This window comes from Phascolarctos cinereus, unplaced genomic scaffold, assembly GCF_003287225.1.
Source record: "Phascolarctos cinereus isolate Bilbo 61053 unplaced genomic scaffold, phaCin_HiC Scaffold_5;HRSCAF=322, whole genome shotgun sequence".
Lineage (NCBI taxonomy): Eukaryota > Metazoa > Chordata > Mammalia > Diprotodontia > Phascolarctidae > Phascolarctos > Phascolarctos cinereus.
Genome location: NW_027555958.1, coordinates 9,084,570 through 9,100,233, shown reverse-complemented (window position 1 = coordinate 9,100,233; position 15,664 = coordinate 9,084,570). Strand labels below are relative to the sequence as shown.

Genomic DNA, 15,664 nt, shown 5'->3' with positions numbered 1-15,664 from the left:
GCTGCAGTATAGACTGCTGGTCACCCTTTGGCCTCTCAGAGACCCTATCAGGCCAGAGAGCTGCGGCTGCTCCCAGAGGAAGCTCAAGGCCGTGAGCTCTCGTTTCTACCTCCTGATCCCCACAGAAACTAGACAGTAGTTGACACACTCCTTCCTGCCTTCCCAGTACAATGATAAACCAAGCTCCGTCTCACTTTTCCTTCTCTGAGCCTGACTTCTCATCTGTAAAATGGGGTCAGAAAGTGCCTTAGAAAGAACCCTGTTTGGAGAAGCAAACAGGCTTGGTTTTGTACCCCAGCTCTGCCTCTGAATAGCAACGTGGCCCTGGGTGCATTACTTCATCTCTCTGGGCCTCAGTTTCTTTATCTGTAAAGTGAGGGGGTTGATCCAGATGGCCTCTAGAGCCCCTTCCAGCTCAGGAGCTAGCATCCTCCAATCTCTAAGGTTCCTTCCATCTTGGAATCTATGATTCTATTAACTCTCTGGGTCTTGTTCTGCATGCCTGGGAAATGCATGGCTTGGTTGGGCCCTGCCAAATCCAGAACTACGAGCTGAGATCCTAGGAGGGCAGCTTGGTGGCTCAGTGAATAGAACACTGGACCTGGAGTCAGGAAGAGCTGAGTTCAAATCAGACAGTTACTAACTGTGTGACCCTGGACAAGTCACTTAACCTCTGTTTGCCTCAATCCTCTGCAGAAGAAAATGGCAAACCACTCCACTATCTTTGCAGAGAAAAGCCCATGGAAAGTATTGGTGTCCACAAGGTCACAGAGAATCGAACATCACTGAACAGTGATCCTTGATCAAATTCTTATGCTGTCCAATTCAAAAGATCATAGCTTTAGAGCCTGAAGGGACTAGGAGGCTGTCTAGGCCAACTGTCTGAGTTTTACAGATGAGGAAACTGAAGTGGAAGGAGGGTCATTGACCTGCCCACCTCATAGGGATGTGAGGAGGGAAGTGCGTGTTAAACTTTAAAGCACATTTTTAGACATATGGGCCACCATTGTTAATTCTCCATCTCCAACGTTTCGATGCTATGAGAGACTCCCTCTCTCTCATCCTCCTTTTGTTCTACCACTGGTAGGGTTACAGAAAGAATGTCGCCAGCTCTCCTGGCTGGTTTCCAGAAGTCCTCATGAAGGTGTTGCGCTTTCTTAAATCACTGAGAAACAAAGAACCAACAAAACAGGTCATGAAGCCTACACATAGCTTTCCGTAACTGGTTTTGGAGATGTAATCTGAATCTTCTACAGAAATCCAGCTCAGTTCAGTTCATTTTAATTCCCTTCAGTCCATGCTAACCCAACTCATCTCAACTCAATCCATCCCAACCCAACTCAACCATTCCAACTCAAATCACCTCTGCTCACTCAGGATCAAAAAGGGCCTTTCATGCACAATTTGAAGGAGGAATGAGGTTTTCTAAAATAATCTCTTTTCTTAGGGGGAGCCTGGAGAACCTGGTCCAAAAGGAGGCAATGGGTCACGTGGACCTCGGGGAGAGATGGTAAGTTTGAGAATCAACTCAGTTCCCAGAACCTTTCATGGTTTCCCTCTGGAGTTGTGACTCATAAGGACAAAGATGGGACTTACCCTCGGGAGGCTCTTTCCTGAGCTGACACTGTATCCTGAGGGAAGAATAGAAATGAATTCCAGTCCAGGCTTCCTCCATCTCCCTGATAGCCATTAGAAATCATCGCACTTAAGAGCTTTTGATTACAATGTTCTTTCCTGGGATAATAGTACATCTGTTTGAATAGGGTTGTTTAGGGATGGTGTTAATTAAATGAGTCTTGAAACTTACTATCAAAATAGAAGTCCTGGAGATCAAACACAAGTCTCCAAGGTATTGGCTAGCCTTCTCAGAAGGCAGTATGGTGGAGTGGATAAGAATTATACATTTGGAGTTCATTCTGGACATGTAACTGTTAACATGAGGACAGTTGCAGAAGGGATAGGTTTTAAGAAAAGTCCAAACCCTAAGATCAGAGCATGTCATGGTGCCCAAGTACAGAAAGAAATCAGAGATCTTTGCTGCAATTCTGTGTGGACTATAAAATACAACCTCACGAAGTTCCATGGGGTGGCCTGCAAGGCCTATTCCAGCTCTAAGCACCCCATGTTGGAGAGCTTTTCAGTAATTTCTTGTGCCTAGGTATTCTAGCTTACAGTCTATGATCCTGTGACCAATTAAGAAGGTTGCAAAGGAGCACATCTCAGTTTGATAGAAGAAAGAACTTTTTCACACTTAGAGCTTTCCAGTAATAGACAAGGTTGCCTGAAATAATGAGCTCCCTGGAGCTAAAAGCATTTAAGTCAAGGTCACCTGTCAAAGATGCTATAAAGATGACTAGAATACATGACCCGAAAGGTCTCTTTCTATTCAAAGATTCTAGGATTTTCTAATCCTACTTTTGAATGGTCTCACAACCAGTCCCTCTTGTACTTTTATCACACAAGTCAACAAGCATTTATTAAGTACCTACTGTATGTGAGGTATTTATTATGGACCTACTATGTGTCAGGCACCCTATTAGGTGCTGCAGATACAAAGAAAGATAAAAGATAGTCCCTCCCCTGAAGGAGCCCTTATTCCTTATTCCTCTTTATTCACTAGGAGTGGCATAAGCCAAATGTTGAGTAGGTGCCTTCAACTTGGCAAAGGGATTCCCCTTCAACTCACCATGTCCTAAAATGGCCTTTTCTTACCTGTCTTTAGCCGAGAAAGGACACTGACCCTTTCAAGGCTCCCAACATGATGAGGTTACTTGGGCAGTGTTTCCCTCTTCCTTTCCCCTTCTCTCAGTCACTAGGACTGCCCTACTGGATATCCAACTGATGGTCATATTATCTTTTCTTTTCCCAGGGAGATGATGGACGAGATGGCATAGGCCTTGACGGACAGAAGGGCAAAAAAGTAGGTGCTTCCCTCATGAACAGTGGGTGAACATTGATTAAAGTTTCATGGATTGGCTGCAACCCATTCCATTGCTAAAGGAGTTATCAGGACTTCTTATTGATATGTACTGTTCATAGAAGAGAAGTGCATCTAAAGGCTGCTGAGCCTACCCTACATATCATGGTCATAATGAATGCAAGTGAATGAGAGAATGGGTGTGAATGCATGTTGTAGACAGTAAAACGTCATCGAAACGTAAGAAGCTATTACTAAGATAACCCTAGCCATCTTATCCCTAAACCTGTTACATTATTATTGTTATCTTTGTTATGAATAAATATCTATGATGCATAGGCTTATTAATAAAATACTAATGTGAATATTTGACAAAGAATATTCTTTAAACAGAACTATATAAAGCCACATTCTTCTTTTATTTTTAAATATATAGATTTATAGAAATAAATATGAGTATACCCACATTTAAATTGGAACAGAATCTTGATTGAATCCTTTTTTATTTTCGCTTTGTCTTTTAGGGAGAACGTGGATTCCCTGGATATCCAGGACCAAAGGTAGATAGAGCTCTTCCTAGTAATATGTTAGTAAGGCATGGTCACACACACCATGTAAATCATGTTACAAATCAACTGCTCTAAATCTGTGTCTGTACAACTCTACAGTAAGGGAGGTGATAGAGATAAATGTCAAGTTTTACGGTTGGGTTCAAGCAATCAACTTCACAAGTACAAGATGGAGGAGATGTGGCTAAGTAGCAGTTAGGTTGTGAGGAAAAGAGCTGGGGCTTTATTGAACTGCAAACTCACCATGACTCAGAATTGTGACATGGCCAATGTAAAAAGCTAATGTGACCTTTGGTGGCACGGAGAGGCAGGGTCCATAACGAAGGAGGTGAGAGTACTACTGTTCTGTGTGCTATTCTGCCCCTGATCTACAGTGCTGTATTCAGTTTTGGACGATTTGTTTTAAGGGGATCATTTACATGTTGGAACGCATCTGGCAATGGGTGACCCCAGGAAGGTAAAGATAACTAGGATGCTGAAGGGGCCTAGAAACATAGAATGAGATGATTGACTGAGGAAACTGAAGATGTTTAGCCTGAAGCAACACTCAGGGGTCTTGATAGAACTCTTCAAGCTTCAAGAAGGTAGTCCTGGGGAAGAGGAGGAAGATGTTTTTTTTTGTTTGACCCCAGAAGTGAAGAACTTTTTAACAGTTAGAGCTTTCCCAACTGAAAGTGGCCAACTTGTGAGGGAGTGAGCTCCTTGTCACTGGAAGTGGTGTTTCAACAGGGACTACACTAGCTTCTGTCAGAGATTTCTTTGTTATGAATAAATATCTATGATGCATAGGCTTATTAATAAAATACTAATGTACAGAGACTGTACCTCAATGACCTCATAGGTCCTTTCCTATTCTAGGATTCTATTCATCAATTACTTTGGTTTGCTCAGTATAAAGGACATACATATCCAATGTCATTACTAGACTGAGTTCAGTGGGAAAAGGGGATTCGGTCATCCAGGACAGATCTAGCTTCTCTGACTTCAGCATAGACATTCTCATTCCAAAGCTGAACTCATCTCTTCCTTCGCTTTCTTCCCAGGGTGCTCCTGGTGATCGAGGTGTGGATGGAGGACCAGGGCCTAAAGGAAGCAGAGGCCGCCGAGTAAGTCAAGTTCTAGTATCCTCCACCCAACCAATGAATTCCTTTGTTACCATGGTGAGATGGCTTTGCTTAGCCTGCCCAAACCTCAGTTTCCTCATCTGTAAAATGAGGGGGTTGAATTAGGTGCCTCTGAGGTCTCTTCTCACTCTACATCTGTGTCCTATGGGCCTGTACATAAATCTGAACCCCAGTACACCACGTTGGCCTCTTTCGTCCTCAACCTCTCTAGACACGGAATAGAAACAGAAAACAAAAAGACCTCCTCGTCTCGAGGCCCATCACCAGACATCTGCTAAGTGTCTCCAGGATGTTTCTGGGCACATTGGGAAACCATGTGTCATGCTTTCCTTGCTCATCAACCAGTGTGACTTCTCCACTTAACTGATGAGCCATGATGGAGCTTGCTGGAGGTGAAATTTTTGCTGCACTTCCTTGGGGTGCCTTGACCCCTGCAGCTGCTCGGACTGTGAGATAACTCAAAGTCAGAGGTCGTGAACAAAAACTTATTTTTAGGTGGGTTTAGACAGCATAAAGTGAAATGAACTATTGGACAATTGTCCAATTAATTTAATTAGTGTAGATTGCCAAACCAAACTACTGAGTAGAAAGATGGTTGATCAGATTACTGAGACACGTACTCTCTACTGAGTTCATGCCAGATACATACAGAGCCACTGAATACTCCCTTGAGCCTAAACCTGGGCAAAGACTAGATGAGTCTAAGGAGTCTTGAGGCTCTTCATGGGTTTGAGGGCTCTGCCCCAAGGACATGGAACTTACATATTTGCTTTGCTGCTCTCCAGGGAAATTCAGGACCGCCTGGAGGAGTTGGACAGAAGGGAGACCCAGGATACCCAGGACCATCCGTAAGTGCTCCTGTGACCTCCTGACCCAGCCACCTTTTTGATTTGCTAGTAGTCATTGAGAAGGGTCTGGTGTCCAGCTCCTTTCTTCATGTGGAGGGTTTGCTCCCTATACCAGCTGCACTTTTTGGATGTTCGGTAGGAAATCAATTTCATGCATCATTTCAGTCTGCCTAAATGGAAGGCCTGGTATATTGCTATGAATGGAAAATTTGAATTTATTTTTACTGTGGAATTTAGAGAAGTCATCCAATCTAACCCTTCCACTTTACAAAAGAAGAGCCTAAGGTCCAGAAAGGTCCAAAGGACATGATAGATACAAAGTGCTTTGGAAACATCAAGGCACCATTTGAGGGCCAGTGATGATTATTTTATCATGACTTGACTATATTCGGACAGGTATTAAAGAGTGGGGCTGAGGTTTGGACTCTGCACTCTGACCTCTGCATTTTATTCATTTTTTGCTTGAGCCCTTGACCCCATTCCTTTCACCTTCTTCTCCAGGGTGATTGGTTAGAAGTTATTCATTCATTCATTCATTCATTCATTCATTCATTCATTCATTTACTCACTCACTCACTCATTCATTCATTCACCAAACATCTATTATTATTGTCTACTAGTCATTTCAATTTCTCACTCTCCACTAGCTCCTTCCCATATTTCCCTCCTAAAAAGCCTGCCAAAAGTTACCTTCTGAATCCCTACAAAACATCTTCTTTTGATCGTCTGCCATACCTAAGTTCCTGAAAAAGTCCTACTTCCTCCCTTGATGGAAGCCGTTCTCCCAAGGTCTCTAATGACCTTCTAGTCACCAGATATGGTGGCCTTTTTCCCTCTCAGTACTTGTTCTCCTTTTGACATACTGTCTTTCTGGGTGTTCTTGCCTTTGCTGGCTCCCTGGCACACCCTGACTCTCCTGGGCTGTTCTTCTCTCTCTCTCTAGCTGCCCATTGCCTATTTTCCTAGAACCTCATTCAACTCCCAACCCCTCACCAAGTCAAGTGGCTGTCCTTTACAAGCTTCATTACCGTCCATGGAAAAACCACGTGATAACAGGATTGGGGGAATTCCCTGGAGGTCTTAGGGAATAGAATGATGAACCATTCGACCCGGATGGTTGGGACTGTCACCTGCTGAAGAGCAGCCAACAATATTTGGATGATCTCCCGGGGGCTCCGGGCAGTCTTCCAGTTCTGCTTTTGGGTCCTCCTGTGGGAGGGAAGCCAGGAAAAATGGAAGAGGCTTACATTGGAGCCACAGGACCGGGTTTGACTCTTGCTTCTGATTTTTATTGCCTGTGTGACTTTAAGCAAGTCATCTACCTCCGGGCTTCATTTTCCTCATCTGTAAAATGAAGGGACTCGACTAAAAGAGACAGAGGGAGAGAGGGAGGGAGGGAAGGTGAGGAGAGAGAGAGAGCGTGAGAGAGAGAGAGAGAGAGAGAGAGAGAGAGAGAGAGAGAGAGAGAGAGGGAGAGAGAGAGAGAGAGAGAAGAGAAGGAGAGAGAGGAGACAGAGAGGAGAGGGAGAGAGAAGAGGGAGAGTGAGAGTGAGAGAAGAGAGAGAGAGAGGAGAAGAGAGAGAGAAGAAGAGAGAGAGAAGGAGAGAGAGAGAGAGAGAGAGAGGAGAGAGAGAGAGAGAGAGAGGAGAGAAGAGAGAGAGAGAGAGAGAGAGAGAGAAGAGAGAGGAGAGTGTGTGTGTGTGTGTGTGTGTGTGTGTGTGTGTGTGTGTGTATGTTGGGGGGGACAGTACAATATAATGGCAAGAACACTTGTATATAAATCCCAGGTCTTTTACTCATTAGCTGGTGAAGGATTTGTGTTAAAAACAGACTCTCATTTTTCAGTTTCTTTTCTGGATGTCAAAACCTAGCAAATGTGGGAGTAAAACATTAGCCATTTCTTTATTAAACTTAGGTAATGATATTGGGAAATGGTGCATCATTTCTAATCTTTTCTTCTTTGTCTTTTTCAGGGCCACAAAGGCAACAGAGGAGAGTCGGTTGATGTAAGCTAAACATTAATTCAAAGTTAGAGTATTGTTCTTTAAGATTTCCCCGACTCATGCGCTTTACTCATCTGCGTTTCTGTTTTCTTTTAAAGCAATGCGCCCTGATTCAGAGCATCAAAGACAAATGCCGTAAGTACTCAGAGCTCCATCGTCGCCCCCACCCCTAGTTAAACCTTGAACAGTCAGGAGTCTGGGATTCTAGAGCCAGATGTCTAATGGCTTCTCTTTTCCTTTTCAGCTTGCTGTTACGGTGAGTCGTTTTCAATGTGTCATCTCTCTCGCCCAGCAGTGGAGTGGGGAGCCCCAGCTTCACATCCTGGCTCTGACATTGGCTAGCTCTGTGATGCTGGGCAGTCTGGCTGAACTCTCTGAATATCAGTTTCCTCATCTGTAAAATGGGGTGATTTGTTCTTCCCTTCCCAACTTTCCAAGGTTGCTTTAAAAAGGAAGAGCTTTGTAAACTTCCGTGCTATAGAGATGGGAGCTGTCATTGAACTTGGCTCTTTCCAGCAGTCAAGAAATTAATTGTTTTGAAAAAAATTGACTCTTTTCTGCAGGGCCCCTGGAATGCCCAGTTTTCCCGACAGAACTTGCCTTCGCTTTAGACACCTCCCAAGGGGTCAGTCAAGATACTTTCAGCCGGATGAGGGACACCCTCCTGAGAATTGTGAATAACATGACCATAGCAGAGAGCAATTGTCCTCGAGGTGCCCGGGTGGCTGTGGTGACCTACAACAATGAAGTGACCACGGAGATCCGTTTCCCTGACTCCAAGAGGAAGTCCCAGTTGCTGGACCGCATCAGGAACCTCCAGGTGCCCTTGACGTCCAGAGAACGCAGCTTGGAGACCGCCATGTCCTTTGTGGCCAGGAACACGTTCAAGAGGGCTCGCAGCGGCTTCCTCATGAGGAAGGTGGCTGTCTTCTTCAGCAACGGCCTCACCCGAGCCTCCCCCCAGCTCAATGAGGCTGTGCTCAAGCTGTCCGACGCAGGAATCTCTCCCTTGTTCCTGACCAGCAGAGAGGATCAGACCCTCATCAATGCCCTGCAGGTCTGTGCTGTGGGTAGGAAGGGGGAGAAGGGCACAGCATCTTCCTGCCTTTGGGTGCTGACTGCTGGGAATGCCATCCCCATCAGGGGGAGCTGTGTTTTGGTTGATGAAGGTCATGGAGCTGGTCTGTGAGAAAAGACCAGAGTGAGGCAAATCTCAGAGCTGGAAGAGAGCCCACAAATCAGCTTTGAAGATAAACTCAGTTGGACTAGGGCAGACCGAGGCCCCAGGGTGTTGTCCCACCTGGGCAGAGGCCCGAGGCTTTCCTGTGAGACCTGGGGTGAGGAAGCTGCTGTTTGAAGGAGGAAGGGCTGAGACTTGGTCGAGGTAGATTTCAGATGGGTTGAAGCTATGGGAACGTATGCCGTATGGTCGCTTCCTAGTTTAAGTAATTACCCTTCTTAACCAGGTATTAAGCTCCTTTACTTTTGCCACACAAGGGCAGATCGTGCCAGGACCCTGGCCATTTCATCACACTCAGTTCAAACCCCAGCTTCTCAGTCCTGGTGGATAAAACACCAAATGGGCATCTCTCCTTCTGCCTCTTCTTACAATACTGTTTATAATATAGTGTATAATAATGTGTCACAATGCTGTTTACAGTTAGGAAGGCAAGGAGATGGAAAAAGCCTAGACTTCCTCATCTGTGGCCCAAGTGTGATTTTGGGGGAGGACTGGGAATGTTATGTCATCAGCGTAGGGAATTTCCAGTGAGGAAAGTCCCTTTCTAACACAGGTTGGTCCTCTGCAACCATGAATTCTAGAAAGAGACGTGGGGCATTGAGAGGTTAAAGACTTGTCTATGGTCACACAGCCTAGTGACATCAGAGATGGGACGTGAGCCCCAGCTTCCTGACCCCAAGGCCACTCCATCATGGCACCTTTCAAGGCAGATGAACAATTTCCAACGTTTAGCTAAACAACTCCCAGTGAGAGGACACTGTTTCCTTACTTGGCCAATCAGAGGCACAGACAGAGCTGGAGTAAAATGTCTAATTTGGAGAGCTGGCATCATGTTCACCCATTCACACAGTCTATCATTACTATTTTGTAATGCTTGGATCCTGGCTCAAACGTCATCTTCTGCAAGAGGCTTTCTCAGTCCCCCAGCTGCCTAGTGCCTTCCTCTCTGAGATTACTTTCTGGCTACTTCCACCTACTACTACCACTACTATTGCTACTACCACTACTATTGCTACTACCACTACTACTACTGCTACTGCTACTACTACTGCTGCTACTACTGCTACTACTATTGCTACTACTACTACTGCTGCTGCTACTACTGCTACTACTGCTACTACTGTTACTACTACTCTCCTCCTCCTCCTCCTCCTCTACTACTACTACTACTACTCCTCTACTACTACTACTACTACTACCACTGCTACTAGCTATAATAATAATAGCTATTATTATGTATATAATTATGCACTTTATTACCTTCTTCTACTCTCAATGAATCTCAATTTTCTCGTTGGAAAATGACAGGATTTCATTAGATCATTCCCCAGGTACTTTCCAGCTGTATGGTTTTCTGAGTTTAAGTCAATTAAATTCAATGAGCTTTAATTAAGTGCCTACTATGTGCATTGAGGATAAAGAAAAAAACAAAACAAAATAGTCCCTGTCCTCAAGCAGCTTTCATTTTACTAGGGCTGGGGTGATACTCACTGGTGTTTTACCCACCAGAGACAAAACTAGGGCTGAGTAACTGGGGCTTGGCCTCAGGGCCCTGAACTTTAGGGGATGCTGACAGCACTTGTATTTTTACAGTACAAAGTGACACAGGTAGTATGTGTTTTCATAGAGGAGGTGGCATCTGGTTGGACCCTTCTAAGAAGCTGAGGCTTTTCCTAGGAACATTGATTTCAGTAGGAAGGGACTTTAGAGGCTATCACGTCTTACCTATTCATTTTGCAGGTGATGAAACTGAGGCCCAGAGGGGTTAAGTGATTTGCCTAGGATCATACAGCTAGTAACTCTTGGAGGTAGGATTTGAACTCAGGTCTTTGTGACTCCAAGTGTGGTGTCCTATGGAAGGGCACAGGGGAATGTTCCAAGCATTGGAGAATGGTCTGTGATGATACATATTGGAAAAGGCCAGAGATGCCATCTTCCCTCTCACCCGGCCTGTTGTTGGCTAGTCTGTCCTGTGAATCCCTGGAGCTCTGTGACCCAGATAAGTCATCGCTGAAGGCTTCGCCTTCAACCTGGATCATCTGTGGGGTGGAGGAGGAGGGAGCATCTTGCCCTGTTTCTTTCTTTCTGTCCCTTGGTCTATAACCATCCAGAGCCATTTGTAACCATTGGTTAATGGAGAAAGGAGGATGGATTAGAGTATTATGGATTCAGGCAAGCCTGTTGGATCACTGGGGCAACTTGGTGGTGCTGTGGATAGAGCGCTGGGCTTGGAGTCAGGAAAACCTGAATTCAAATCTGGCCTCAGACACTTCTTAGCTGTGTAACCCTGGGCAAATCAGTTAATCTCTCCTTACCTCAGTTTCCTCATCTGTAAATGGAATAATTATAGCATTTACCTTATAGCATTGTTGTGAGGGTCAAATGATATAATAATTATAAAGTGCTTAGCACAAAACAAGCACAATAGAAATTATTATTGTTATTGTTGTTGGTATAAAATGGCTCCCAGGGCAGAGGCTGTAAATTCAGTTCTTACATTTGGGGATAATGTTATTTAGAAAGGAGCGGGGAGGAATGGTTCAATCTACTTGTCAACTGTGTGACTTAAGAGACAATTCACACTAGATTGTATATATGTATATAATATTAATTATGCATAATATAATATATAATTTCACATACAAATACATATATGCAATATACATACATATATATATACATACATACATACACGCGTAGGTATTGACACTGGATTTATTTACCTACACCCTTTAAAACTATCTCCTTTTGTTTAATTCAGATCAACAACACAGCTGTGGGACATGCTCTGGTTCTCCCCCCTGCGAGGAACCTCAATGAGTTCTTGAAGACAGTGTTTCTTTGCCATGTCTGCTTGGGTAAGGCATGCCATATTGATAAAGGTTCAGTCTGATTATCCATGGGGTTGATCAAATTTCACCTTAGTGGTGAGACTGTCAGTCAACAAGCATTTATTAAATAGTTCCTTATATGCCAGGCACTGTGCTGGGCCCTTGGGATACAAAGAAAGGCAAGATCATTGCCCCTTCCCTAGAGGAATCACATTCTAATGGGGAAATGATATGTAAATAATTATGGACATACGAGATATATCCAGGGTAAATGGGAAATCACTTTAGAGAGAATGGACCGAGATAGCCCAGGAAAGGTCTTGCCTTAGGTTGATTTTACATTTAGCAAGGAGTAGGGTAAACTCTTTGAGGTTTTGGCTGGTGGTGGGGTCCAGAATTGTAATTTATGACTCATTTACACTTGTAGCTCAGCTTTTCTCATAGGATAGTAGGAGTCTAAAGTACTCTGTAATTGCCACAACATGTGTGGGTGGGAGAAGGCATTGTCTGTGTTTTTCTTCCGTCTCATTATTGTTTGATATTTGAAAGCCTGAGATGGCAGTGGAAATCTGGCCATAAATATAACTGTGTAATGTGGAGACGTTTTCGGCTTGAGCAATCCCACCTTCTTTCTAGGAACCAGATTAACTCTTAAGTGGTGCAGAATCAAGTGTCTGTCTGTTCATTGTGTTTCTCTCTAGATATATGCAATCCTGACCCATCGTGTGGATTTGACAGCGTTAGGCCCGCCTTCAGGGACAGGCGAGCTGCGGGCAGCGATGTGGACATTGACATGGCCTTCATCTTGGACAGCTCTGAGACCACTACCCCATTTGCATTCAATGAGATGAAGAAGTACATCACCTACATGGTCAAGCAGTTGGAAATCAGTCCTGATCCCAAGATGTCCCAGCACCTCACCAGGGTAGCAGTCCTCCAGCATGCACCCTGGGAGCATGAGATGAACACCAGCATACCCCCTGTCCATGTGGAACTCTCATTAACTGATTATGGTTCCAAGGACAAGCTGGTCGACTTCCTCAGCAACCGCATGACCCTGCTGCCTGGGACCAGGGCCTTGGGGAATGCCATTGAGTACACCATAGAAAGTATGTTTGAAAGCGCACCCAACCCCCGGGACCTAAAGGTTGTGGTGCTGATGATCACAGGAGAAGTAAAGAAGACTGAGCTCGATGACCTCCAGAGGATCATCGTCCAGGCCAAGTGCAAAGGCTACTTCTTTGTTGTGCTGGGCATTGGCCGAAAGGTCAATGTCAAGGATGTCTATGGCTTTGCCAGCGAGCCCAATGACGTCTTCTTCAAACTGGCCGACAAGCCCACAGAGCTGAACGAAGAGCCATTATTACGCTTTGCAAGGCTGTTGCCCTCCTTTGTCAATAGTAAGTACTTCGTTGAAGGAACTTGGGGAGTACAGGTTGGAGAAGAGAAGGCCTTGAGGGCAAAGACTGTATTTTGTCCTCTCTTTGTAACCCGAGCACTTAGCACAGTGCCTGACACACAGCAAGTGTTTAATAAATGCTTAATGGTGATATTACAGGAATCATAAAATCATAGGTTTAGTCATCTAGTCCATCTTCCTATTTTACAAAGGTGGAAACTGAGTCTAGGATGGTTAAGTGATGACCAAATTCACACAGATAGGAAACATCAGAGCAAGAATGGGAGCCCAGCTTCCTTGACCCCAAACTTAATGCCTTTCTATTACACCATGGAAGAGGGCAGAGATTTATTTGGTTTGCCTCTAATTGGCAGGTCTAGACACAATGAGTGATTGGTACAAAGAGGCAAGTTTAAGCAAGACATCAGAAGGAGCTTCCTCATGTTTAAGGCTACTCCAAAGTGGACAAGGAGACCTTCTAGTAAAGGCTGGGCATCCATGTGGTGGGTAGGTCATGGAGAGGTCTATGAGGTGGCTTATGAGCCCCAACTCAACTCTAAGATTCTGTGAATCTGAGGCGGGGAGCTCACATGATGGGTGGATGACCCCATTAGCCTACGAGTCACAGGGCACCTATGAGATTCACAGATGGTGGGAGTGCGTGAGACCTTCCCTTGGCCCCCCCGACTCATTGGTTTTCCTTTGGTAGGTTCATTTATCTCCCCCTGAGGTGGCTGGTTGTCAACTCACTCATTCTAGGTTGAAGACCAGGCTTGTGAGCTACATAGAGTCAGTAACATTGTCCCTGTTCTAAAGCATTTTGTAGATGAGGGAAAGGGAGGCTTAGCACAGCTGAGCATGTAATGTGATGTTTCTCATCGATGTCAGAAATATGACTCAAACCTGGGTCTTCTGACTCTAAGACCAGACTACTTTCCACTAAATCACTTCCTTGAGGATACCCTCTGTAGCCTCAGAGGTGAGATTCTAACTCAGATCCTCTGATTCCCAATCTACTGTTCTTCCAATGTAATGCATGGAAGGGGAATAATATGAAAGCAGATTGGAAAGGTGAGTGGACAGCCTTACTGAGGAGGGTGTTCAGGGGCTGCTGGGGATTTGTCCTGTATTCTAGAGACAAGAAGGGAGCTACTGATGACTTTGGCTTTGGGTAGGAGGGTTAGATAGGTATTTTAGGAATATCAGCTTGACAGATGTGTGGAGGATGGATTTTCTCTCCTCTTTAGGAGGAGACAGCCTGGTTGAGGGGAGGCTTTCTGAAATCCCACAGATTTCCCTGGCTGCTCCACTGCCTTTGGGCTCTGCCAGTCCTCCATGTTGAATACATTTTCTCTCTACCTAAAAAACAGAGCATGTCTTTACTATGGCAGGCAGATACAAGAAGATCAAGAATCTTGCTCCCTGGTAACTCCAAGAAGGCATCCCTGGTCCCTCAGAGCTAAAGCAGAATGTGCCCTAATCAGACCCATGGGGTATCTCCTTGGCATCTATCTTTGACTCATGGCTCATGTGAATTTACACCTATGTCTAATGGATTATTTCATTGATTAAAAAATAACAACCTTGCCTTTTCTCTTTCCTTTTCTGCATAGGTGAAAACGCATTTTACTTGTCCCCAGAGATGTCAGGAAGCAATGTGATTGGTTCCAGGGTGACCAGCCAGCCAAAAACCCCATCAAGTTTGGCCAAAGGCAGATGTAAGTGATCTTTCTTCTCCAGGAACCCCTTTGGAGCTGGGGGTGGGAAGGGGAGAAGCTAGAAAGAAGAAACACCAAAATGTTTTTAAAGTTGTTCATGTTACATTTAAGATGCTGAGTATTCTAATGGGTGAACTTCAAGTCAGGGGGAGATGGGTTCAAGTCTTGCCCAACACTTTCAACACATGTGACTGGCTGGAGAACTCTGAAGAAAATTTCTTTCATGTAATAAGCATTTATTTTCTCCATTGGAAAAAAAGAAAGAACAAACCCTTGTAATAAATATACCTAATTAAGAAAAACAAATTCCCACATTGGCCATGTTCAGCAGTATGTCTCATTCTGCATCATGAGTCCGTGCCATCTCCTTCAGGTTTCACGATTCCTCTGGAAGCATGGCTGGCCATGGCATTCATCAGAATTCTGAAATCTTTCAAAGTTGCTTGTGTTTATAATATTGTTTTTATTGAACAAATAATTTTCCTGGTTCTGCTCACTTCACCGTGTTTCAGTTCAGATAAGTCTCCCCAGGCTTCTCTGAAGCTATCCTTTCGATCATTTCTTCTGGCCCAATAGTGTTCCAATATTATGTGAAAGTTACACTCTAGTTGCTGATATGCTCAGCTTAGGGATTTTTCAATGCTGGGAGTTCCCATTCCCATCCTCAGTGAAATTATGAAACACTATTAGGAGTAACTAGAGAGCTCTCAAGGCTGGGCACAAGGCCATGTTTGTCCTTTACACAGCCAGGGTATTGTGTTGTGCCCAGGAAGGCAGTGGTTGCTTAGTAGACTTGCAATGCCCATGTGGGCATTGGCCACATCTCAATGTTCAACCACACAGTAACTGTATTTCCTGCCTTGAGGTCTGGGGCAAAGGAAGCAGAGGAATGGAGGGGGGAGTTACAGTGAGTGCACAAAGCCACCATGGCAGAGCCAGAGCCTGGCACAGGACGCACTCTCCAGAGCAGTGTTCTCTCCTACAAATGGCAAGGCAGCCGATTCCCTCAATGAGT

General features: G+C 44.7%; 1 protein-coding gene across 1 annotated transcript in view; it reads left to right on the top strand.

Moving 5' to 3' along the window:
• COL6A3 (collagen type VI alpha 3 chain) overlaps positions 1 to 15,664 on the top strand; it is a 98,895-nt gene that overhangs the window by 65,615 nt on the left and 17,616 nt on the right. Inside the window, 13 exon segments of the mRNA XM_020972268.2 lie at positions 1,448 to 1,510; positions 2,870 to 2,920; positions 3,442 to 3,477; positions 4,530 to 4,592; positions 5,396 to 5,458; positions 7,432 to 7,464; positions 7,560 to 7,596; positions 7,706 to 7,717; positions 8,025 to 8,518; positions 11,463 to 11,559; positions 12,234 to 12,932; positions 14,545 to 14,570; positions 14,573 to 14,649. Of these exon segments, the coding sequence (XP_020827927.2) occupies positions 1,448 to 1,510; positions 2,870 to 2,920; positions 3,442 to 3,477; positions 4,530 to 4,592; positions 5,396 to 5,458; positions 7,432 to 7,464; positions 7,560 to 7,596; positions 7,706 to 7,717; positions 8,025 to 8,518; positions 11,463 to 11,559; positions 12,234 to 12,932; positions 14,545 to 14,570; positions 14,573 to 14,649 (1,751 nt within the window).